Source organism: Neopsephotus bourkii, unplaced genomic scaffold (assembly GCF_033783945.1).
Source record: "Neopsephotus bourkii isolate Nb327-2 ecotype Australia unplaced genomic scaffold, CSIRO-AGI_Nbou_v1 NB_1739, whole genome shotgun sequence".
Classification (NCBI taxonomy): domain Eukaryota; kingdom Metazoa; phylum Chordata; class Aves; order Psittaciformes; family Psittacidae; genus Neopsephotus; species Neopsephotus bourkii.
In genome coordinates, this window is record NW_026902213.1 from 46,637 (window position 1) to 73,153 (window position 26,517).

General features: G+C 58.6%; 1 protein-coding gene across 1 annotated transcript in view; it reads left to right on the top strand.

Moving 5' to 3' along the window:
• Positions 1–428: 428 nt before the first annotated feature.
• The window catches only part of CIC (capicua transcriptional repressor), a gene marked incomplete at its 5' end in the record, with an annotated part of 38,608 nt that continues 12,519 nt past the window's right edge, over positions 429–26,517 (top strand). Inside the window, 11 exons of the mRNA XM_061376805.1 lie at positions 429–2,295; positions 12,721–12,870; positions 12,954–13,155; positions 13,231–13,354; positions 16,726–16,908; positions 18,671–18,830; positions 21,330–21,478; positions 22,300–22,477; positions 22,559–22,659; positions 25,797–25,897; positions 26,197–26,209. Of these exons, the coding sequence (XP_061232789.1) occupies positions 429–2,295; positions 12,721–12,870; positions 12,954–13,155; positions 13,231–13,354; positions 16,726–16,908; positions 18,671–18,830; positions 21,330–21,478; positions 22,300–22,477; positions 22,559–22,659; positions 25,797–25,897; positions 26,197–26,209 (3,228 nt within the window). The remainder of the gene's footprint in view (positions 2,296–12,720; positions 12,871–12,953; positions 13,156–13,230; positions 13,355–16,725; positions 16,909–18,670; positions 18,831–21,329; positions 21,479–22,299; positions 22,478–22,558; positions 22,660–25,796; positions 25,898–26,196; positions 26,210–26,517) is intronic.

Below are 26,517 nucleotides of genomic sequence, written 5' to 3' on the forward strand. Positions count from 1 at the left end.
TAGGAAGGGGATGTCCCAACCCCTCCCCCCATACTTATGGGGCTGCCCCACACTTTAACCCCCATTCACCCCCTTTCCCTTTTCCCCCCCCCCAACAGGAACCCCCCCCCGGCGGCCATGAAGCCGGCGAGGAAACCCGGCGGCTCCTCCTCCTCCTCCTCCTCCTCCTCCTCCTCCTCCTCCTCCAGCGGCCGCCCCAAGCACCGCGACCCCGACCGGGACGAGGCCGAAGGCTCCGGCTCCACCCCTGCCCCTTGCTCCTCCTCCTCCTCCCCTCCCCCACCGCCGTTCCCGGGCACTGACACCACCCCCATCCCGAGGACCAACCCCCCCCGAGCCGCAAAACCGCGACCTTCAAATCCCGAGCCCCCCGCAAGAAACCCCCCGGTTCCGGTGACCCCGGCAGCGGCTGCTCCAGCACCGACACGGCCAGCGAGCACTCGGCCGATGAAGGGGGGGGCACCGGCACCGGCCCCATCCCGACCCATGGAACCCCCCCGGTTCCCGGTGGGAACGAAGCCGCTTTCCGGCGCCTCCGGTGCCAGCGGGTCCTGGCGCGTCGCGGCGACGGCGTCTTCCAACCGGCCGTGGTCAAACAGCTCCGGCGCGGCCAGGACCTGGGCGTCCAATTCAGCGGCGACCGCGCCATCACCTACTTGGAAGGGGGGTTCCAAGGGGACCCCCCCGTTGTGGTGCTGGACGCGACCCCACCATCGGCATCCATCGGGGTGGGCACCCCCGTTTGCGCCCGGTTGGACCCGGCCGAGACCCTCTATAGACCGGGCACCGTGGTGGAGGTGAGCGCCAAGCCCCCCGCTTTCCGCGTGCGCTTCGCTCCGCCCCCTTCCGCCCCACAAGTGTGGGTCCCGCGCTCCGGCCTGCGCCTCCTGCGCGCCCCATGGATGGACCCCCCAATGGAACACGACCCCGACACCGCCACCACGGCGGCGTCGCCATCGCCAAAGCAACCGGAAGACGCGGAGGTGTCGAAGCTGAGCGCGGCTCCCCCTCCCCCACCACCACCACCCCCTCAACGCAACCCCACCGGGACCCCCCCCGGCGTGACCCCGACCCCCAAGTACAAGAAGGGGGACGTGGTTTGCACCCCCAACGGCATCCGCAAGAAGTTCAACGGGAAGCAATGGCGGCGCCTGTGCTCCCGCGACGGCTGCACCAAGGAGTCCCAGCGCCGCGGGTACTGCTCCCGCCACCTCTCCATGCGCACCAAGGAGCTCGAGGGGCTCCCCGAAAACCGGGGCCCGGCCCCATCCGGGCTCCACCGCGACGGCGCCGGCGCCGACTTCGATTGGGACGAAAGCTCCCGCGACGGCGACGCCGGGGCCCGGCTGCCGCCCTCCGACCTCTCCCGCTTCGAGTTCGACGAGTGCGAGGCCGCCGTGATGCTCGTGTCCCTCGGCAGCTCCCGCTCCGGCACCCCCAGTTTCTCCCCCGCTTCCACCCAGTCCCCTTTCTCCCCGACCCCGTCCCCGTCCCCGTCCCCGCTCTTTGGGTTCAGACCGGCCAATTTCAGCCCCGTCACCGCCTCCCCCCGCACCCGCGGCCGCCACCTCAGCGCCGGTACCCCCAGACCGGGTGAAGGCCTCAGCCCCCCACCACCACCACCACCACCACCACCCCCACCACCAAGGCCACGCCCCCCATCCGGTGTGCCCCCCCCTCCGTTCCAACCCGCCCTCACCTTCACGGTGCCGTTGAGCCCCGGGAAGCGGAAGCCGGACCCGAACCCCAACCCGGACCCTCCGGATGTGATGGGGGGCGGGGGGGCAGCCGGGGGGGGAGGGGTTTTCCGAGCCCTCTCCCCGCTCTTCTCGCCCCGCTCCCCCGCGGGGTTAACGGCGGATCCCGGCCCCGGTGCCCGCAGGGTCCCGGCCGTGCCCCGGGGCTCCCCCGTTATCGTTCGCAACCCCGAGGTGCCCCTGCCCGACCGGGCCCGGCACCCCCAAACCCCCGCCCCTCCCCCACCGCCCCCCCCGACCCACCCCCAAAAACCCCCCTTGGCCACGCCCATCCCCATCAACGCCGCCAGGCTCCGCCCCCCCGCCAGGCCCCTCCCACCGCCGCCCCCACCCCCCATCCCCGAGCGTGGCGACCCCTCCCCCTCGCAGCACCCGGGCCCCCCCCCAGCGCCCATGGGTGTTGGGGGAGGGGGCGCCCCCCTGCACCCCGTCGCCTTCCACCCCTCCCCCGCTGCCCTCCTGCCCCTCCTCGTGCCCGGGGACTTCGGGGCCCCCCCGGCCCCCCGCAAGGAGATCGTCATGGGGAGACCCGGCACGGGTAAGGGGGGGGGACGTCATAGTGGGGACGGGGTTAATGTCGGGGGGGGGTGACGTCATGGTAGCCCGGAAGTGATGTCAGAGGTTGAGTGTGACGTCATGGGAGTGCGGTAGTGATGACAGAGGGGGGGGTGATGTCATGGTAGCCCGGAAGTGATGTCAGAGGTTGAGTGTGACGTCATGGGAGTGCGGTAGTGATGTCAAAGGTTGGGAGTGACGTCATGGGAGTGTGGAAGTGATGTCAAAGGTTGAGGGTGACGTCATGGGAGTGCGGTAGTGATGACAGAGGGGGGGTATGACGTCATGATAGCCTGGAAGTGATGTCAGAGGTTGGGTGTGATGTCATGGCAGCCCGGAAGTGATGTCAGAGGGGGGATGTGACATCATGGCAGCCCGGAAGTGATGTCAGAGGGGGGAATGTGACATCATGGTAGCCCGGAAGTGATGTCAGAGGTTGGGTGTGATGTCATGGCAGCCCGGAAGTGATGTCAGAGGTTGAGTGTGACGTCATGGGAGTGCGGAAGTGATGTCAGAGGTTGGGTGTGATGTCATGGCAGCCCGGAAGTGATGTCAGAACTGAGCTATGAGGTCACGTGACTGCGGTAGTGATGTCACAGTGATGACATAAGCACTGTTAGTGATGTCAGACATGGGCTGTGACATCATGGTAGCCCGGAAGTGATGTCACAGTGATGGCAGAGGTGGGTTATGACATGATCATATGGTGGTGATGTCGGGCTATGACATCATGGGTGTGCAGTAGTGATGTCACAGTGACGTCAGAGGTGCGTGATGACATCATGATCATATGGTAGCAATCTCAGTGACGTCAGAGGCTTGTAACGGGGTCATGACGTCATACTCGTGCCATAATGATGTCACAGCATTGTCATTGTCATGGCAGGGGTGGCTTATGACATCATGGTCACGTGGTAGTGACGTCACAGCCATGTGATGGTGATGTCATAGGTGTGTGACAGTCATGACATCATAGGTGTGCAGTTGTGACGTCACGGTTGCATCCCAGTGATGCTATAGGCAGCTTATGATGTCACGGGCGTCTGGCAGTGACGTCACGGCCACGTGGTCGTCGGGTCGGTGACGTCACATCCGTGGGTCAATGCGCTCCGTTGTGACGTCGCTGCGGCTGCGTCAGGCACCACGTGACGTCGCCTCCGCGTCACGCGGCACCGCCCCCTCCGCGGGGGAGGGGCGTGGTCTCGCTGGGAAGGGGCGTGGCCTCGCTGGGAAGGGGCGTGGCCCGCCTGCTGCGCGCGCACCCGCGGGGGGGGGGGGCGGTGTCGGCTGTTGTAGCGGCTCCCCACCACCCCCTCCCCTTTTCCACCTCTCTCCCCTCATTTGCATACGCGCGGGCGCCGTCCAATGGGCGTCGCCGCTCGGCGCCTGCGCGGCCGCGCGGGAGGCGGCAGTGGAGGGCGGGGGGGGGGGGGGGAGGGAAGGAGGAGGGAACAGCCCGGGGGGGGGGGCGCCCGCCCTTGGCTGGCGCGCGCGGCGCGGGCGGAGGCCGCGGCCCCGTGTTCGGGTCCCCCCCCCCCCGGTACCGGTAACCGGTAACCCCGGAACCCTTCCCCTCCCCCACCCCGTTCCCCCTCCCCCCACACCCCCCCCTTTTCACACCCCGACCCCCGCCATGTCCTCCACCGCCCTGCCCCCCGCCACCGCCCCGCGGAGAGGCCTCGGCATGTTCGGTCAGTGCGGGGGGGGGGGGGGTGTGAAGGGGACGCGGGGGAGGGGGGGTCTGTGAGGAGAAATGGGGCGATTTGTGTGGATTTGGGGTGTTTTGTGTGGATTTCGGGGTGTTTTGTGTGGAGATCATCGGGTCTGTGAGGGGATGGGGGGTCTGTGAGGAGATTTGGGGCGATTTGTGTGGATTTGGGGTGTTTTGTGTGGAGATCATAGGGTCTGTGAGGGGATGGCGGGGTCTGTGAGGAGATTTGGGGCGATTTGTGTCGATTTTGGCTGTTTTGTGTGGAGGTGAGGGGGTCTATGAGGAGATTTGGGGCAATTTGTGTGGCTTGTGGGTGTTTTGTGTGGATTTGGGCTGTTTTGTGTGGAGATGAGGGGATCTATGAGTGGATGGGGGGGTCTGTGAGGAGAGTTTGGGGGATTTCTGTGGATTTTGGGTGTTTTATGTGGATTTTGGGTGTTTTGTGTGGAGATGAGGGGGTCTATGAGGGGATGGGGGGTCTGTGTGGAGATTTGAGGCGATTTGTGTGGTTTTGGGGTGTTTTGTGTGGAGATCATAGAGTCTATGAGGGGATTTGGGGTGATTTGTGTGGATTTTGGGTGTTTTGTGTGGATTTTGGGTGTTTTGTGTGGAGAGGAGGGGGTCTATATGGAGATTTGGTGTGATTTTTGTGGATTTTGGGTGTTTTGTGTGGATTTGGGGTGTTTTGTGTGGAGAGGAGGAGATTTATGAGGGGATGGGGGGGTCTGTGAGGAGATTTGGGGCGATTTGTGTGGATTTTGGGTGTTTTGTATGGATTTGGGGTGTTTTGTATGAATTTGGGGTGTTTTGTGTGGAGATCATAGGGTCTATGAGGAGATTTGAGGCGATTTGTGTCGATTTGGGCTGTTTTGTGTGGAAGTGAGGGGGTCTATGAGGGGATGGGGGGGTCTATGAGGACATTTGGGGCAATTTGTGTGGATTTTGGGTGTTTTGTGTCGATTTCGGCTGTTTTGTGTGGAGATGAGGGGGTCTATGAGGGGATGGGGGGGTCTGTGAGGAGATTTGAGGTGTTTTGTGTGGATTTTGGGTGTTTTGTGTCGATTTGGGGTGTTTTGTGTGGAGATGAGGGGGTCTATGAGGGCATGGGGGGGTCAATGAGGACATTTGGGGCAATTTCTGTGGATTTTGGGTGTTTTGTGTCGATTTGGGCTGTTTTGTGTGGAAGTGCGGGGGTCTATGAGGGGATGGGGGGTCTATGAGGACATTTGAGGCAATTTGTGTGGATTTGGGGTGTTTTGTGTAAATTTGGGGTGTTTTGTGTGGAGATGAGGGGGTTTCTGAGGGCATGGGGGGGTCCATGAGTAGATTTGAGGCGATTTGTGTGGATTTTGGGTGTTTTGTGTGGAGATCATAGGGTCTATGAGGGGATGGGGGGGTCTGTGAGGAAATTTGAGGCGATTTCTGTGGATTTGGGGTGCTTTGTGAGGAGATGTTGGGATCTGTGAGGGGTTTTGGGGCGTTTCGTGTGGATTTGGGGGTGTTTTATGTGGAAATGTTGGGTTTTGTGAGGGATTCGGGGTCTACAAAGGGATTTGGGGGGGTTTGAGGGCGTTTATGAGGTGATTTTGGTGTTCCTGAGGGAATTTGGGGCGTTTTGTGTGGATGTGGGAGGTTTTGTGAGGAGATGTTGGGGTTTGTGATGGGATTTATGGGGTTTGGGGGGGATTTTGGGGGGGTTTGTGAGGAAATTTGGGGTTTCTGAAGGGATTTGGGTCGTTTTAGGGGTCTGTGAGGGGATTTGGGGGGTTATGAGGGGTTTTGGGGTGTTTTGTGTGGAGATTTGGGGGTTTATGATGGGATTGAGGGGTTTTGTGAGGGAATTTGGGGTTTCTGAATGGATTTGGGGGGGTGTATGGGGATGCTGGTATCTGAGGGGGCTTTGGGGTTTCTAATGGGGATTTGGGGGTTCTGTGATGTGAAATGAGGGGTTCTGGGGCGGTTGAGCTGATTTTGGGGCCTTTTGTGAGGGGTTTGGGGTTTTCAGAGGTCATTTGGGGGGGTTTAGGTGATTTTGGGGGTTTTGAGGTGGTTTATCCGGGGTTTTGGGGGTTCTGTGTGGAAATGTTGGGGTCTGGGATGGGATTTGTGGTTTTAGGGGGGTTTGAGGTGATTTTGGGGGCGTTTGGGGTTTCTGAGGGGATTTGGGGTGTTTTGTAAGGAGGAGTTGGGGTCTGGGATGGGCTTTGTAGTTTGGGGGGGGATTGAGGGTGATTTGGGTGGGGGTTGAGGAGATTTGGGGGTGATATGGGGGGGTTGAAGTGATTTGGGGTTTGTGAGGAGATGTTGGGGTCTATGAGGGGCCCTGGGAGGGATTTAATGGGGGATTTGAGGGGTTTTGGGTGGTCCAGGGGGGGATTTGGGGGGGGGTGGGGAGCCTATGGGGGGATATGGGGGGGGGTTGAGGGATATGAAGGGGTTTGGGGGGGTCTCTGCCCCCCATGGAGGATCCTGAGTGGGGGGTTGGGAGGTGTCAGGGGATCGGGGGGGGTGGGAGGGTTTAGGGGAGATTTGAGGGTCTTTGAGGGGGATTTGGGGGGGGTCTGGGATGGGTTGGGGGGGGTCTGGGTCACTGATTGGGATGGGGGGGACTGGGCAGGGCTGTGTTTCAGTTTTCGCATTGGACCCCCACATCTCATTCATTTCCACCCCATATCCCGTCATTACCCCCCCATATCCCCCTCATACCCCCTCTATCCCCCTTGTACCCCCCTATATACCCTTTGTACCCCATATCCCCCCCATCTCTCCTATGTCCCTCTCCCGTTCCCTTTCTCTCCCCCCCCCAACCCGATCCCATCTGCACCCCCCACCCCCCCTCCCCACATCCCCCCATAGGGCTCCATTGTGGAGGCAGAGCCGTGGCCGGAGCCGCGGCCGCACACGCGTGTTCCCGCCCTGGGACACGGCTCCCGCATGCGCACACGGGGGGGGTGGGGGGGATGTGATGGTTGTGAGCGCGGGACACGCGTGTGGGGTCAGGGATAGGGATGCTCCGTGTTGCTTATAGGGAGGGATGCTCCGTGCCATGTGTATGGATGCTCCATGTCCTCTATAGGGATGCTCCATGCCATGCATTGGAATGCTCCGTGTAGTATGTAGGGACGCTCCGTGTTACGTATAGGGATGCTCTGTGCCATGCGTTGGGATGCTTTGTGTTGTATGTCGGGATGCTCCGTGTCCTCTATAGGGTTATTCAGTGCCATGCATTGGGATACTCCGTGTAGTGTGTAGGGATGCTACGTGTTACATATAGGGATGCTCCATGCCATGCGTTGGGATGCTTTGTGTTGTACGTAGGGATGCTCCGTGTCATGTGTAGGGATGCTCCAGGTCCTCTATAGGGTTACTCAGTGCCATGCATTGGGATGCTCCGTGTAGTGTGTAGGGATGTTCCATGTTACATATAGGGATGATTCATGCCATGCATTGGGATGCTTTGTGTTGTACGTAGGGATGCTCCGTGTCATGTATAGGGATGCTCCAGGTCCTCTATAGGGTTACTCTGTGCCATGCATTGGAATGCTCCGTGTAGTGCATAGGGATGCTCCGTGCCATGCGTTGGGATGCTTTGTGTTGTATGTGGGGATGCTCCGTGTCCTCTATAGGGTTACTCTGTCCCATGCATTGGGATGCTCCGTGTACTATGTAGGGATTGCTCCGTGTTGTGTATAGGGATGCTCCGTGCCATGCATTGGGATGCTTTGTGTTGTACATAGGGATGCTCCGTGTCATGTGTAGGGATGTTCCATGTCCTCTATGAGGATGCTCCGTGCCATGCATTGGAATGCTCCGTGTAGTATGTAGGGATGCTCTGTGTTACATATAGGGATGCTCCGTGCCATGCGTTGAGATGCTTTGTGTTTTACGTAGGGATGCTCTGTGTCATGTGTAGGGATGCTCCAGGTCCTCTATAGGGTTACTCAGTGCCATGCATTGGGATGCTCCGTGTAGTGCATAGGGATGCTCCATGCCATGCGTTGGGATGCTTTGTGTTGTACGTAGGGATGCTCCGTGTCCTCTATAGGGTTACTCTGTCCCATGCATTGGGATGCTCCGTGTACTATGTAGGGATTGCTCCATGTTGTGTATAGGGATGCTCCATGCCATGCGTTGGGATGCTTTGTGTTTTACGTAGGGATGCTCTGTGTCATGTGTAGGGATGCTCCATGTCTTCTATAGGGATGCTCCATGCCATGCATTGGGATGCTCCGTGTCATGTGTAGGGATGCTCCATGTCCTCTATAGGGATGCTCCGTGCCATGCATTGGGATGCTTTGTGTTGTACATAGGGATACTCCGTGTCCTCTATAGGGTTACTCTGTGCCATGCATTGGGATGCTCTGTGTCGTGCATAGGGACACTCCGTGTCCTGTATAGGGATGCTTCGTGTCCTGTATAGGGATGCTCCATGCCATGCTTTGGGATGCTCCGTGTTGTGTGTAGGGATGCTCTGTGTCGTGTATAGGGATGCTCCATGCCAGGCATTGGGATGCTCCGTGTTGTGCATAGGGATGCTCTGTTTTGTGCGTAGGGATGCTCCGTGTCGTGCGTAGGGATGCTCTGTGTTGTGTGTAGGGATGCTCCGTGTTATGGGTAGGGATGCTCCGTGTCGTGCGTTGGGATGCTCCATGTCGTGCATAGGGATGCTCTGTGTTGTATGGAGGGATGCTCCATGCCGTGTGTTGGGATGTTCCGTGTTGTGTGTTGGGATGCTTCATGTCATATGGAGGGATGCTCCGTGTCGTGCGTTGGGATGCTCCGTGTTATGGGTAGGGATGCTCCATGCCGTGCGTTGGGATGCTCCGTGTCGTGCTTTGGGATGCTCCGTGTCGTGCGTAGGGATGCTCCGTGTCGTCTGTAGGCATGATCCGTGTTATGCGTTTTGATGCTCCGTGTCGTGTTTGGGATGCTTCGTGTCATGTGTTGAAGGATGCTCCGTGTTGCACACGTGTTGTGTTGCTCCTGGCATGTTCTAGCAGCACACACAGGGATGCTCCGTGTTAGTTACGTGTTGTGTTGCTCCTGGTTCGTTGTATGGCCACAGGACACGTGTGTAGGGATGCTCCATGTCTTGTGTTGCACATGCGTATGGATGCTCCTGGCATGTTGTAGAACATGCTCCAGAACACACGTGTCGGGATGTTCTATGTCATGTGTAGGGATGCTCGGTGCTGCACCCCTGTTACATTGCTCTTGGCATGTTCTGTAGCCACAGGACATACGTGTGGGGATGCTTCATGTTGTACCCATGTTGCTCTTGGCATGTTGGATGGTTGCTGAACACGTGTGGGGATGCTTCATGTTGTACCCATGTTGCTCTTGGCATGTTGGATGGCTGCTGAACACATGTGTAGGGATGCTCCATGTTGTACCCATGTTGCTCTTGGCATGTTGGATGGCTGCTGAACACGTGTGTAGGGATGCTCCATGTTGTACCCATGTTGCTCTTGGCATGTTGGATGGCTGCTGAACACGTGTGTAGGGATGCTCCATGTTGTACCCATGTTGCTCTTGGCATGTTGGATGGCTGCTGAACACGTGTGTAGGGATGCTCCATGTTGTACCCATGTTGCTCTTGGCATGTTGGATGGCTGCTGAACACGTGTGTAGGGATGCTCCATGTTGTACCCATGTTGCTCTTGGCATGTTGGATGGCTGCTGAACACGTGTGTAGGGATGCTCCATGTTGTACCCATGTTGCTCTTGGCATGTTGGATGGCTGCTGAACACGTGTGTAGGGATGCTCCATGTTGTACCCATGTTGCTCTTGGCATGTTGGATGGCTGCTGAACACGTGTGTAGGGATGCTCCATGTTGTACCCATGTTGCTCTTGGCATGTTGGATGGTTGCTGAACACGTGTGTAAGGATGCTCTGTGTTACATACGTGTTGTGTTGCTCTGGCATGTTCTGTGTGGATGCATGGTCCATGTTGCACATACCTAGGGATGTTCCATGTCACGCGTGTGTTGCTCCTGGCGTGTTGCATGGCCATGGAACACGCGTGTAGGACTGCTGCATGTTCCACACGTATTGTGCTCTCATGGGATGCACATGTGGGGATGCTCCATGTCACACGTGTAGGGATGTTCCTGGTGTGCAACATGTGGCACACACATGTGACTTGATGTGTTACATGTATGTAAAACTGTTTCTTGTACACATGTAGCAATGCTCTTGGCGTGTTACACAGCTGTAGCACAGGCATGGCATGATCCTTCCTATATTGCACACATGTAATGATGCTGCACACGGCCCTGACATGCATGTGGTGATGCTTCACGTTACACACATGTAGTGCTTCATATGTCACGTGTAACAGTGCCTCAGCATGCAGATGACTCGTATGTAGAGATGCTCCATGTATTACATGTGTGTTGTACGTAGTGAAGCTCCCATCATGTTACGTGGCTCCAGGACATGCATGGAGCCGTGTCTCTTATGCTCCATGTGTGTAGTGATGCTTCACGTGTCCCACACATGCATAACGTTCACATGTTACATGTAGGAAAGGTCTTAGTGTTTTACATGGAATCAGAACAGGCGTGTAATGGTGCTTCACATGTTACATGTGTGTAGCAACGCTCATGTTAGATGTAGAGAAGCTCTTGGTGTGTTACATAGACACAGAACAGGCGTGTAATGGTGCTTCACATGTTGCATGTGTGTAGCAGTGCTTACATGTTACGTGTAGCCATGCTCTTGGCATGTTACGTACACTCAGAACAGGTGTGTAATGGTGCTTCACGTTACACATGTGTAGCAACGCACACGTTACATGTTGCCATGCACTTGGCATGTTGCATAGACTCGGAACAGGTGTGTAATGGTGCTTCACATGTTACACGTGTGTAGCAGTGCTCACACATTACATGTAGCCATGCTCTTGGCATGTTACATAGACTCGGAACAGGCGTGTAATGGTGCTTCACATGTTACACGTGTGTAGCAGTGCTCACACATTGCATGTAGCCATGCTCTTGCCGTGTTACCTGGTTCTAGGACAGGCACAGAGGGCAGGACCACGGGGGGGGAGGGGCCTGCGCCTGGTGGGCGTGGTTTGGACCGGGGGCAGGGCTTTGAGTCAGAGCTCAACCTGTGAGGGAGTGGCCTGGGGGCGGTGGGCGGGGCTTGGGCAGTGTGGGGGGGCGTGGTTTGCAGCCGGGGGTGGGGCTTAAGCTTGGGCTGGGAGGGTCCTGTGTGTCCCAAGCGTGTCATAGTGTGCACCTTGCGTGTCATTGTGTGTCCCACATTGTGTGTCCCTTGTCATTCCGTGTCCCAGGGGTGTCATTGCATGTCCCAGGCGTGTCATAGCATGCACCTTGCATGTCCCAGGCGTCTAATATTGTGTCCCAGGTGTGTCATGGTGTGTCATAGCGTGTCCCAGGCATGTCATAGAGTGCACCAGGCGTGTCATTGTGTGTCCCAGGCGTGTCATAATGTGCACCTTGCGTGTCATTGCGTGTCCCACGCATATCATTGCGTGTCCCACGCGTGTCATAGCGTGCACCTTGCATGTCATTGTGAGTCCCAGGCGTGTCATTGCGAGTCCCAGGCGTGTCATTGCATGTCATAGCGTGTCCCAGGCGTGTCATAGTGTGTCCTAGGTGTGCCATAGTGTGTCCCACGCGTGTCATAGCGTGTCCCAGGCATGTCATTGTATGTCCCAGGCGTGTCATAGCATGCACCTTGCATGTCACAGTGTGCCCCAGGTGTGTCGTACTGTGCCCCACGCTTGTCATTCCATGTCCCACACGTGTCATAGCGTGCCCCACTTGTGTTGTAGCATGTCATAGTGTGCCCCACACGCCATAGCATGTCCCAGGCTTGTCCACGTGTGTTATACCATGTCTTAGTGTGTTCCATGCTTTTCCCACATGTGTCATAGTGTGCCCCACGTGTGTTATACCGTGTCATAGTGTGTTCCTTGCTTGTCCCACGTGTGTCATAGTGTGTCCCACATGTGTCATAGTGTGTTCCATGCTTGTCCCACATGTGTCACCATGTGTCCCACATGTGTTACACCGTGTCATAGTGTGTTCCATGCTTGTCCCACGCGTGTCACCATGTGTCCCACGTGTGTTAAAGCATGTCATAGCATGCCCTATGCTTGTCCCACGTGTGTCATAGTGTGTCCCACATGTGTTATACCGTGTCATAGTGCGTTCCATGCTTGTCCCACGTGTGTCATAGTGTGTCCCACACGTGTTACGTTGTGTCATAGTGTGTTTCATGCTTATCCCACGTGTGTCATAGTGTGTCCCACATGTGTTACACCGTGTCATAGTGTGTTCCATGCTTGTCCCACATGTGTCATAGTGTGTTCCACATGTGTTATACTGTGCCATAGCGTGTTCCATGCTTGTCCCATGTGTGTCATAGTGTGTCCCACATGTGTTATACCGTGTCATAGTGTGCTCCATGCTTGCCCCACGCGTGTCACCATGTGTCCCGCGTGTGTTAAAGCGTGTCATAGCGTGCCCCATGCTTGCCCCACGCGTGTCACCATGTGTCCCACGTGTGTTACACTGTGTCATAGCGTGTCCCATGCATGTCATAGCGTGCCCCATGCATGTCATAGCGTGTCCCATGCATGTCATAGCGTGTCCCATGCATGTCATAGCGTGTCCCATGCATGTCATAGCGTGTCTCACGCGTGTCCCCCCCGTTCCCGCAGTGTGGACCAATGTGGAGCCGCGCTCCGTGGCCGTGTTCCCCTGGCACTCGCTCGTGCCCTTCCTGGCCCCCTCCCAGCCCGATGTCTCCCCCCAGCCCCCCCAGGGCCACCAGCCCGTCAATCACCCGCCAGCAGCCAATCAGAGCAAAGGTGAGACCCCCCCTAATTAACACACCATTAATTGGGGGTGGGGGAAGGGTCTGATCCCCCCGTCATCATTACCCCTCCCCCAGAGCCCCCCGAATCTGCAGCCATTGCCCCCGAGCTGGGGGCGGGGCTGGAACCGGGGCGCTGCGGGGGGGCCACTCGCCCCCAGAGCCCCCCCCCCGCTGCCCCCCCCGTGGCTCCGCCCCCCGCCGCCCCCCCGGGCCCCGAGGAGGAGCCTCCCCTCCCCCCCCGCCTGGACAGCGAGACCGAGAGCGACCACGATGACGCGTAAGTGGGGGGAGGGGAGGGGTTTGGGGGGGGGGGGGTTTGACCCCCCCATAACGTGGGTTTGGGGTCCCCCAGGTTCCTGTCGATCGTGGCCCCGGAGCTGCCGCTGCCGCTGGGGCCTGGGAAGCGCCGGACGCAGTCGCTGAGCGCCCTCCCCAAGGACAGGGATGGGGACAAGGAGGGGCGCAGCCCCAGCAAGGTGGGGACCCCCCCCTGGCCCCAGAGGGAGCCCTGAAAGCACCCAGGGACCCCTTGGGGAGCCCCTAAACACACAGAGACCCCATAGGGACCCCTCAAAGACCCCTTAGGGAGCCCCTAAAGCAGCCAGAAACCCGATAGGGACCCCTCAAAGACCCCTTAGGGACCCCCTAAAGCCCATAGGGACCCCCCAGCTACCCCTTAGGGACCCCCTAAAGCCCCCAGAGACCCCATAGGGACCCCCCCAGGGACCCCTAAAGCACCCAGAGACCCCATAGGGACCCCTCAAAGACCCCTTAGGGACCCCACAAAACACCCAGAGACCCCTTAGGGACCCTCCAGACCATTCAGAGCCCCCCAAGTGTCGCCCAGAGACCCTCATAGAGACACGCAGTAGAGACCCCATAGAGAAACCCCATAGACACAGCCCCCATAGAGACACTGCCCATAGAGACAGCCCCCATAGAGGCACCACCTATGTAGAGGCCCCCATAGAGATAGCTCCCACAGAAAAACCCCATAGAGACACCCCCATAGAGACCCCATAGACACAGCCCCCATAGTGACCCCATGGAAACCCCATAACCCCTGCCCCTTAGAGGGAGCATGCAGGGGCTGGGGCCAATAGGAACTGAGCAGCTGGATGGGGGCGTGGCCACTTGCAGGGGGTGGGGCTAACGTGGACACGCCCACTGGGGGGTGGAGCCAATGGGAGAGGGAGGGCAGTGGGTGGCCATGCCCATGAGGATGGAGACATCTGATTGGCCACAGTCCCACTGTGGGAGGAGCCAGGAGATGGGGGCATGACCCCATACACTGTCGGCTGAGTGGGCGGAGTCAGGGTTGGCCACGCCCCCCCCCGGCTCTCCAATGGGTCTCTATGGGTCAGACCCCCCCCCCATTGACCCCATTGTTCTGCAGCAGGACAAGGACATCTTCAGTGGGGGCTCTATGGGTCTGCATCTGTCCCTATGGGTCCAGATGTGTCTCTATGGGTCTGCAAGTGTCCCTATGGGTCCAGATGTGTCTCTATGGGTCTGAGTGTGTGCCTGGATCCAGATGTGTCTCTCTGGGTCTGCATGTGTCCTTATGGGTCTGAGTGTGTCCCTATGGGTCCAGATGTGTCCCTATAGGTCCAATGTGTCCCTATAGGTCCAATGTATCCCTATGGGTCTGCATGTGTCCCTATGGGTCCAGATGTGTCTCTATGGGTCTGAGTGTGTGCCTGGATCCAGATGTGTCTCTATGGGTCTGCATGTGTCCCTATGGGTCCAGATGTGTCTCTATGGCCCCAATGCATCTCTCTGCATCCAGATGTGTCTCTATGGCCCCGAATGCATCTCTCTGCATCCAGATGTGTCTCTATGGCCCCCAATGCATCTCTATGCATCCAGATGTGCCTCTGGCCCCAATGCATCTCTATGCATCCAGATGTGTCTCTATGGCCCCCAATGCATCTCTATACATCCAGATGTGTCTCTATGGCCCCGAATGCATCTCTCTGCATCCAGATGTGTCTCTATGGCCCCGAATGCATCTCTCTGCATCCAGATGTGTCTCTATGGCCCCGAATGCATCTCTATGCATCCAGATGTGTCTCTATGGCCCCGAATGCATCTCTCTGCATCCAGATGTGTCTCTATGGCCCCCAATGCATCTCTATGGGTCCAGATGTGTCTCTATGGCCCCAATGCATCTCTATGCATCCAGATGTGTCTCTATGGCCCCCAATGCATCTCTATACATCCAGATGTGTCTCTATGGCCCCGAATGCATCTCTCTGCATCCAGATGTGTCTCTATGGCCCCGAATGCATCTCTATGGGTCCAGATGTGTCTCTATGGCCCCAATGCATCTCTATGCATCCAGATGTGTCTCTATGGCCCCAATGCATCTCTATGCATCCAGATGTGTCTCTATGGCCCCAATGCATCTCTATCCATCCAGATGTGTCTCTATGGCCCCAATGCATCTCTCTGCATCCAGATGTGTCTCTATGGCCCCAATGCATCTCCCTGCACCCGGATGTGTCTCTATGGCCCCAATGCATCTCTATGCATCCAGATGTGTCTCTATGGCCCCAATGCATCTCTATCCATCCAGATGTGTCTCTATGGCCCCAATGCATCTCCCTGCACCCGGATGTGTCTCTATGGCCCCGAATGCATCTCTCTGCATCCAGATGTGTCTCTATGGCCCCAATGCATCTCTCTGCATCCAGATGTGTCTCTATGGCCCCAATGCATCTCTATGCATCCAGATGTGTCTCTATGGCCCCAAATGCATCTCTATGCATCCAGATGTGTCTCTATGGCCCCAATGCATCTCTATGGGTCCAGATGTGTCTCTATGGCCCCAATGCATCTCTATGGCCCCAATGCATCTCTCTGCATCCAGATGTGTCTCTATGGCCCCCAATGCCTCTCTATGCATCCAGATGTGTCTCTATGGCCCCAATGCATCTCTATGGCCCCAATGCATCTCTATGGCCCCAATGCATCTCTATGCATCCAGATGTGTCTCTATGGCCCCAAATGCATCTCTATGCATCCAGATGTGTCTCTATGGCCCCAATGCATCTCTATGGGTCCAGATGTGTCTCTATGGCCCCAATGCATCTCTATGGCCCCAATGCATCTCTCTGCATCCAGATGTGTCTCTATGGCCCCCAATGCCTCTCTATGCATCCAGATGTGTCTCTATGGCCCCAATGCATCTCTATGGCCCCAATGCATCTCTATGGCCCCAATGCATCTCTATGCATCCAGATGTGCCTCTATGGCCCCCAATGCATCTCTATGCATCCAGATGTGTCTCTATGGCCCCAATGCATCTCTATGCATCCAGATGTGCCTCTATGGCCCCCAATGCATCTCTCTGCATCCGGATGTGTCTCTATGGCCCCAATGCATCTCTATGCATCCAGATGTGCCCCTATGGTCCCAATGCATCTCTATGCATCCAGATGTGTCTCTATGGCCCCGGATGCATCTCTCTGCATCCGGATGTGCCTCTATGGCCCCCAATGCATCTCTCTGCATCCGGATGTGTCTCTATGGCCCCAATGCATCTCTATGCATCCAGATGTGTCTCTATGGCCCCAATGCATCTCTCTGCATCCAGATGTGTCTCTATGGCCCCCAATGCATCTCTCTGCATCCAGATGTGCCTCTATGGCCCCAATGCATCTCTCTGCATCCAGATGTGTCTCTATGGCCCCAATGCATCTCTATGCATCCAGATGTGTCTCTATGGCCCCAATGCATCTCTCTGCATCCAGATGTGTCTCTATGGCCCCAATGCATCTCTATGCATCCAGATGTGTCCCTGTGCCCCCCAGCCCCCCCCTCTGACCCCCGCCTCTCCCCACAGCGTGACAAGGACCACATCCGGCGCCCCATGAACGCCTTCATGATCTTCAGCAAGCGGCACCGGGCGCTGGTGCACCAGCGGCACCCGAACCAGGACAACCGCACCGTGAGCAAGATCCTGGGCGAGTGGTGGTACGCGCTGGGGCCGCGCGAGAAGCAGCAGTACCACGACCTGGCCTTCCAGGTGGGACCGGGGGGGGTACTGGGGGGGGTTATGGGGGTACTGGGGGGGGTTATGGGGGTACTGGGGGGGGTTATGGGGGAGTTGAAGGGGTCCTTAAGGGGGTTGAAAGGGTCCAGAGGTGATTTGGGGGGGGTCCAGGATGGGGTTTGGGGGGTCCTGGATGTGGTTATGGGGGTCCTGGGTGGGGTTATGGGGGTCCTGAGGGGGTTTGGGGGTGTTAAAGGGGTCCTTAAGGGGGTTGAAAGGGTCCAGAGGTGATTTGGGGGGTCCTGGGTGGGGTTTGGGGGGTGCTAGGTGGGGTTATGGGGGTCCAAAGGGGGTTTTGGGGGTGTTAAAGGGGTCGTTAAGCGGGTTGAAAGGGTCCAGAGGCGATTTGGGGGGGTCCTGGATGGGCTTTGGGGGGTCCTGGATGTGGTTATGGGGGGTCCTGGGTGGGGTTATGGGGGTCCTGGATGGGGTTTGGGGGGTCCTGGATGGGGTTATGGGGGTTCTAGGGGGGGTTATGGGGGTTCTAGGGGGGGTTATGGGGGTTCTAGGGGGGGTTATGGGGGTCCTGGATGGGGTTTGGGGGGTCCTGGGTGGGGTATGGGGGTACTGGGTGGGGTTATGGGGGTACTGGGTGGGGTTATGGGGGTCCTGGGTGGGGTAATGGGGGTCCTGGGTGGGGTTATGGGGGTCCTGGGTGGGGTTATGGGGGTACTGGGTGGGGTTATGGGGGTACTGGGTGGGGTTATGGGGGGTCCTGATGGGGGTATGGGGTCCTGGGGGGGTTATGGGGGTACTGGAGGGGGTTGATAGGGGGTCCTGGGGTGGGGTTATGGTGCTGAGGTGGGGTCAGACGTGGGTCCAAAGGGGGTTTTGGGGGTGTTAAAGGGGGTTTTGGGGGAGTTGAAAGGGTCCTTAAGGGGGTTCAAAGGGTCCAGAGGTGGTTTGGGGGGGGTCTGGATGGGGTTTAGAGGGTCCTGAGGGGGTTTGGGGGGTGTTAAAGGGGTCCCTAAGGGGGTTGAAAGGGTCCAGAGGGGATTTGGGGGGGTCCTGGATGGGGTTTGGGGGGTCCTGAGGGGGTTTTTGGGGGGTCTTGAGGGGATTTTGGGGGAGTTGAAGGGGTCCTTAAGAGGGTTGAAAGGGTCCAGAGGTGATTTGGGGGGGGTCCAGGATGGGGTAATGGGGGTCCTGGGTGGGGTTATGGGGTTCCTGAGGGGGTTATGGGGGTCCTGGATGTGGTTTGCTGCTGGACTGTGGTTATGGGGGGGGTCCTGGCCTGCGGTTATGTGGGTCCTGGATGGGGTTGGGGGTCTGAGGGGGTTTAAGGGTGTTAAGTGGTCCTTAGGGGGTCTCTAAAAGGGTCCAGAGGGGATTTGGGGGGGGTCTGGATGGGGTTTGTCCTAGGTGGGGTTATGGGGGTCCTGACGGGGTTTTGGGGGTGTTAAGTTTGGGGAGATGAGCTGTTCCTGAAGGGGGTGTTGAAAGGGTCCAGAGGTGATTTGTCCTGGATGGGGTTTGGGGGTGGCCCAAAGGGGATTGAGGAGGCAATGGAGGGAATTGGGGGTCACTGGGGGGTGGAATCCCTATGGCGGGGGGGTCCCTATGGGGTGCTCCAACGGGAAGGGTCCCTATAGGGGGGTCCCTATGGGAAGGTTCCTTATAGAGGGGCTCCTATGGGGGGGGGGAGGTCCCTGTAGGGGGCGTCTCTATGGTAGGCGTCCGCATAGAGCGTCCCCGCGGAGGGTCACGTGCTCGGGCGCGGTGGCGCCCCCTGCAGGTGAAGGAGGCGCACTTCAAGGCGCACCCGGACTGGAAGTGGTGCAACAAGGACCGGAAGAAGTCGAGCTCCGAGGGGGGGGCGCGGGGGCCGGGGGGGGCCCCCAAAGAGCCCCGGGAACGGAGCGCGTCCGAGAGCGGCCCCGCAGCGCCCCCGGCAGGTCAGGGGGGGAAACACACATGGGGAGGCATTGATAACATAGGGAGCCATTGGGAGCCATTGGTAACACATAGGGAAAAGCCATTTGGTAGGATTTATAACCACATAGAGGTAGCTACATGGGGAGCACAGGCTCACCCATTAGAGCCAGTCATAACCCATAGGATGAAGTTGTAGCCATTGGTAACCCATAGGGTACCTAGTGTTAGCCATTGATAACCCTAGAAGACCCATTGATAACCATTGATAACACTATAGGCGTACCCATTGATAACCACTGATAACCCATAGGGACCCAGTGTTAGCCATTGATAACCCACAGGGACCCATTGATAACCATTGATAACCTATAGGGACCCATTGATAACCACTGATAACCCATAGGGACCCAGTGTTAGCCATTGATAACCCACAGGGACCCATTGATAACCATTGATAACCTATAGGGACCCATTGATAACCACTGATAACCCATAGGGACCCAGTGTTAGCCATTGATAACCCACAGGGACCCATTGATAACCATTGATAACCTATAGGGACCCATTGATAACCACTGATAACCCATAGGGACCCAGTGATAGCCATTGATAACCCATAGGGACCCATTGATAACCACTGGTAACCCATAGGGACCCATTGATAACCTATAGGGACCCATTGATAACCACTGATAACCCATAGGGACCCAGTGATAGCCATTGATAACCCATAGGGACCCATTGATAACCACTGGTAACCCATAGGGACCCATTGATAACCATTGATAACCTATAGGGACCTATTGATAACCACTGATAACCCATAGGGACCCAGTGATAGCCATTGATATCCCATAGGGACCCACTGATAACCACTGGTAACCCATAGGGACCCATTGGTAACCATTGATAACCTATAGGGACCCATTGATAACCATTGATAACCTGTAGGGACCCAGTGATAGCCATTGATAACCCATAGGGACCCATTGATAACCATTGGTAATCCATAGGGACCACTGATAACCATTGATAACCCTTAGGGACCCATTGATAACAATTGATAACCCATAGGAACGCATTGATAGCCATTGATAACCCATAGGGACCCATTGATAAACATTGATAACCCATAGGGACCCATTGATAACCGTTGATAACCCATAGGGGACTCATTGATAGCCAATGGTAACCCATAGGGACCCACTGATAACCATTGATAACCCATAGGGACCCATTGATAACCATTGATAACCCATAGGGACCCATTGATAACCATTGATAACACATAGGGACCCACTGATAACCATTGATAACCCATAGGGACCCATTGATAGCCATTGATAACCCAGAAACCCATAGACAGACAGAGAGAGCCCATAAATAAACATTGATAACCTATAGGGACCCTATAGAGACACCATAGAGACAGCATAGGGACCCATTGGTAACCAGTGATAACCCATGGAGACCCACTGATAACCCATAGAGACCCATTGATAACGCATAGAGACCCATTGATACCCCATAGAGACCCATAGAGTACCATTGATAACCATTGATAACCCATAGAGACCCATTGAGAACTATAGGTAACCCATAGAGACCATAGGGACCCAGTGATAACCATTGATAACCCATAGAGACCCATTGATAACTATTGGTAACCCATAGAAACCATAGGGACCCATTGATAACCAGTGATAACCCATAGGGACCCACTGATAACGCATAGAGACCCATTGATACCCCATAGAGTCCTATTGATAACGCATAGAGACCCATTGAGAACTATTGGTAACCCATAGAGACCATAGGGACCCAGTGATAACCCATGGAGACCCGTTGATACCCCATAGAGACCCATTGATATCCCATAGAGACCCATTGACGCCCATAGCCCTCCCCCTTCAACCCCATTCCCCCATTGACCCCCATAGCCCCCCATTGACCCCCATTGACACCCCTAGCCCCCCTTCAACCCCATGCCCCCCATTGACCCCACCCTTTAACCCCATGACCCCTATTTGCCCCATAGCCCCCCTTCAACCCCATTCCCCCATTGACCCCCATAGCCCCCCTTCAACCCCATTGACCCCCATTGACCCCATAGCCCCCCTTAACCCCATGACCCCCCATTGACCCCATAGCCCCCTTAACTCCATTCCCCATTGACCCCTATTGACCCCATTGACCCCCTTTAACCCCATGACTCCCCATTGACCCCCTTTAACCCCATGACCCCCATTGACCCCCATAGCCCCCCTTTAACCCCATTGACCCCATAGCACCCCTTTAACCCCATTGACCCCCATAGCCCCCCTTAACGCCATGACCCCCCTTGACCCCATAGCCCCCCTTAACCCCATTCCCCCATTGACCCCCATTGACCCCCATAGCCTCCCCAACCGCATTCCCCCATTGACCCCTATTGACTCCATTGACCCCCTTTAACCCCATTCCCCCATTGACCCCCTTTAACCCCGTGACCCCCCCTTGACCTCTCCCCTCCCCCACAGGCTCCGCGGACCCCCCCGAGGCGGCGGCGGGGGCGGGGCCGGCCCCGGGTGGGGGAGGGGCGCAGCGGCCTCGCGCCTTCTCGCACAGCGGAGTCCAGGGGCTGGGGGGGGCGGAGCCCCAGGGGCGCCCCCTGCGGGAGCTGGGGCAGGTACCGGAGGGGGGGAGGGGAGGGGCCTGGGGGGGATGTGGGGCTGGGCAGGATGTGGGGCAGGGGTATGTGTGGGGCTGAGATGTGTGGGGCTGCAGGGGGGTTACAGTGGGGCTGGGGGAGGGGTTGTGTGGGGCTGAGGGGGGGGTTATGTGGGGCTGGGGGGGGATGCTGTGTGGGGTCTGGCAGGAGCTATAGTGGGGCTGTGGGGGATGTGTGGGGCAGCGAGGGGATGTGTGGGCTGAGGGGGGTATGTGTGAGGGCAAAGGGGTATGTGGGGCTGATGTGGGGCTGATGTGTGGGGCTGGGGGAGGGGATGTGTGGGGCTGGGGGTTATAGGGGATTGGGGGGATGTGGGGCTGAGAGGGGGGTTATGTGGGGCTGCAGGGGGTTATAGTGGGGCTGGGGGAGTTATGTGGGGCTGATGTGGGGGGCAGTGGGGATGTGTGGGGCAGGAAGGATGTGTGGGGCTGAGTAGGGTTACGTTGGGCTGAGGGGGGGTTGTATGGGTCAGGGATATGTGGGGCTGGGGGGATGTAGGGCTGAGGTGGGTTGTGTGGGGCAGGTGGGATGTGTGGGGCTGGGGGGGGTTATGTGGGGCAGGGGGGATGTGTAGGGTGGGGGGTTCTATGGGGCTGAGGGGGGGATGTGGGGCAGAGGGCTCTATGGGGCTGGGGGATGTGGGGCTATGGGTGAGCCGTTCTGTGGGGCAGAGGAGGATGTGGGGCGAGTGCTGTCTATGGGGCTGGAGGTCATGTGGGGTGATGGATGCGGGGCTGGGGGGGTGAGGGGGGGTCCCATATCCTTGACTCCCCCCACAGCTGGTGTCGGGGCCTCCCCCTCCCCCCGCCCCCCGCCCTGCCCCCACCTCCCTCCCGCCGCCCCCTCCCCCCTCGTCGCGCGCCCCCCCGCGCCCCCCCCGCGCCGCCAGCGAGGAGATGACGAGCGACGAGGAGCGGATGGTGATCTGCGAGGAGGAGGGCGACGATGACGTCATCGGTGAGGCCACACCCCCCCCACCCCACCCCCACCCCCCCATATGGGGGTTCCCCCATTGACACCCCCCCCTCTGCCCCATAGCGGATGATGGGTTCCCCCCCCCGCCCCCCACCGACATCGACCTCAAGTGCAAGGAGCGCGTCAGCGACAGCGACAGCGACTGCTCGGGGGATGAGGGCAAGGTGGGGGCTGTGGGGCTGGGAGGGAGCTATGGGAGCTATGGGGCAGGGAGGAATGGGAGCTATGGGGCAGGGATCAGTGGGAGATATGGGGCACGGAGCTATGGGAGCTATGGGGCTGGGAGCTATGGGGCTGGGAGCTATGGGAGCTATGGGGCTGGGAGCTATGGGGCAGGGATCTATGGGAGCTATGGGGCTGGGAGCTATGGGGCAGGGATCTATGGGAGCTATGGGGCTGGGAGCTATGGGGCAGGGAGGAATGGGGCTGGGAGCTATGGGGCATGGAGTAACGTGAGCTATGGGGCTGGGATCTGTGGGACCTATGGGGCAGGGAGTAATGGGAGCTATGGGGCACAGAGATACGGGAGCTATGGGGCTGGGATCTATGGGAGCTATGGGGCAGGGATCTGTGGGAGCTATGGGGCAGGAATCTATGGGAGCTATGGGGCAGGGATCTGGGAGCTATGGGACAGGGAGTTATGGTAGCTATGGCGCAGGGAGTAATGGGAGCTATGTGGCTGAGATCTATGGGACAAGGAGTAATGGGAGCTATGGGGCATGGATCAATGGGAGCTATGGGACAGGGAGTAATGGGAGCTATGGGAGAGGAAGCTATGGGAGCCATGGGGCAGGAAGCTGTGTCAGCTATGGGGCACGGAGCTATGGGGCTGGGACCTATGGGACAGGGAGTAATGGGAGCTATGGGGCTGGGATCTATGGGAGCTATGGGACAGGAAGCTATGGGAGCCATGGGGCAGGAAGCTGTGTCAGCTATGGGGCACGGAGCTATGGGGCAGAGAGCTATGGGAGCTATGGGGCTGGGATCTATGGGACCTATGGGGCAGGGAGTAATGGGAGCTATGGGGCTGGGATCTATGGGAACTATGGGAGTTGTGGGACAGGGAGTAATGGGCGCTATGGGAGTCATGCATGTAGTCATGGGAGCTATGGGGCTGGGAGCTATGGGGCAGGGAGTAATGGGAGCTATGTGACCTATGGGGCAGGGATGTGGGAGCAATGGGGCAAGGAGGTGTGGTGGATAGGGAGACCGATGGTGAGGGTGATGCTGGCGGGGGTTTGGGTCTTTATGGGGTCGGCAAGGCTGCCGCTGGGGATTCTGTGGGGCTGGCATATAGGGGGGTCTGGTGGGGTCCATGGGGCTGGGCAGATCTATGGGGCAGGGGAGGGTCTGTGGGGTTTGGGGTTCAATGGGTCTATGAAGGGTCTGTGGGAGTGAGTTGGGGGGTCAGTGTGGGTCTGGAGCATCTCTATGGGGCTCTATGGGGCTCTGGGGTTCTGTGGGCTCGATGGGTCTGATGGGCCTCTATGGGTTTCGATGGGTCAGGCTCCCGACGGGGTCCCCTGACCCCCGCTTCGCCCTTACCTTCCCGGAAGCTGTTCCCACCGGCGCCTCCCCCCCCCGGCCCCTCCGAGCCGCGGCCTCGCCAAGGCCGGCGCGCGCAAACGCTTCGAGGGGGGGGCCCCTCCCCCCCCCCGCCGCAAACGGGCGGAGAGCGCGGGGGGAGGGGGGGCCGAGGCGCCGGGGGGGGGCGCGACCCCCGGTGGGGGAGGGGCGGCTCCTCAAGGAGCGGGGGGAGGGGGGCTCCCGCCGCCCCTCCCCCACCCCACGCTGCGGCCCGGCCCCGCCCCTCCCCCCACGGCGGACCCCAAACTGGGGGTGGGGGGAGGGGAGCGCAAAGCCCATCCCCCCCCCGGAGGGGCAGGTGCGGGGGGAGGGGTCGTGGCCAACCTGGTGCTGGGGGGCTGCGGGGGGGTGGGGGGAGGGGCTGGAGGTGGCGGAGGGGGAGGGGGGGGGCCGGGTCCCCCCTCGGCTCTTTCCTGGCCCCTCGGGTGCAGTTCATTGCGCAGTCCCACGGAGCGGGGGGAGGGGCGGGGGGGGTGGGGGAGGGGCGGGGAGCCAACGGGCGCCCTCGCTGGGGGTGCTGCAGCCCCCTCCCCCCGCGCCCCCCCCCCAGGGCAAGGGGGCTCCCATCACGCAGGTTCAATACATCCTGCCCACCCTGCCCCTCCCCCACCCCAAGGCCGGGCCCGCCCCTCCCCCCTCCGCCGCGGGGACCCTCCCCTCCCCCACCCCCGGGCCGCCCCCTCCCCCCGCCGCCGCCGCCGCCCCTCCCCCCCCTCCCGGGCTCCACTTCGCGCTGCCCCCCCCCAACGGGAAGGTGCTGCCCGGTGCCCGAACTGCTGCCGGCAGGCTCGCGCCCCCAAAGGTGAGGGGGGGGATGGGGGGCGATGCCTGGGGGCTGGTGTGTGTCCTATGCTATGTGGCACTGTGTTCTATAGGGTCGCAGTGTACTATGGGTGCTACGTGTCACTGTTCTATGGGGTGGGGGGTATGAGTCATTGTGTTCTATAGGGCAGGGCTATGGGGCACTGTGTTCTATGGGGGGGGGCTATGGGTCATTGTGTTCTATGGGTCACTGTTCTATAGGGCAGGCCTATGGGTCACTGTGTTCTGTGGGTCACTGTGTTCTATAGGGCAGGGCTATGGGTCACTGTGTTCTATGGGGCACTGTGTTCTATGGGGCACTGTTCTATGGGTTACTGTGTTCTATAGGGCAGGGGCATTGGGTCACTGTGTTCTATGGGGCACTGTGTTCTATGGGGCACTGTTCTATTGGGAATGGGCTATGGGTCACTGTTCTATGGGTCGCTGTGTTGACGTGTGCGTGATAGTGTGTTCTATGGGTCGCTGTGTTCTATAGGGCAGGGGCTATGGGTCACTGTGTTCTACGGGGCACTGTTCTATGGGTCACTGTGTTCTATGGGTCACTGTGTTCTATGGGGCACTGTTCTGTGGGTCACTGTGTTCTATGGGTCACTGGGCTATGGGTCACTGTGTTCTATAGGGCACAGGGGCTATGGGTCACTGTTCTATGAGTCACTGTGTTCTATGGGGCACTGTGTTCTATGGGTCGCTGTGTTCTATAGGGCAAGGGCTATGGGTCACTGTGTTCTATAGGGCAGGGGCTGACGTCACTGTGTTCTATGGGTCACTGTGTTCTATGGGTCACTGTGTCCTATGGGGCACTGTTCTATGGGTCACTGTGTCCTATGGGGCACTGTGTTCTATGGGGCTGGGGGGGCTGAGGTGAGGCTCTGACCCCTGCCCCCCCCCCCAGCCGCCCCCCCACTGCTCCCAGGCAAGGTTCTGGTGCCGGTGGCCCCGCCCCCCCGCGCCGCCCCTTTCGCCCCCCACAGCGCGGCCCCGCCCCCCAGCAAGGTGAGTGCCCCTCCCCCACCCTGACCCCCATTGACCCCACCCCGCCCCCACCTCATTTAAACCCCCTTCACCCCATAGAACCCCCCATATGCACCCCATATATGCCCCCATATAACCCTCCCCCCATGTAACTCCCCCCACATCCCCCCATATAATCCTTTCCCTATACATCCCCCATATACTCCCCATAGAGCCCTCTTCCCATACATACCCCCATATACAACCCCCATATAACCCCATTTGTAGCCTCCTCCCCATATAACCTCCCCCCATATAACCATCCCTATACCCTCCCACAGGTCCCCGACAGCTGTACCTCTTCCCAACAACTTCCCCGTGTTCCCATATAACTCCTCTCCATAGACCCCCCATATAACCCCCCCATATACCCCCTCTATGACCCCCCATATAACCCCATATACCTCCTATATGACCCCCTATAACTGCCCCCATACAGCCCCCATAGGACCCTCCACGGCCCCCCATATAACCCTTCCCCGTGAACCCCCCATAAACCCCCTATATAACCCCCAATATAACCCCTCCCCATATCACCACTTCTGCAGATAACCCCTTCCTCATATACCCCCATATCATCCCTCTCTATATAACCCCCATAT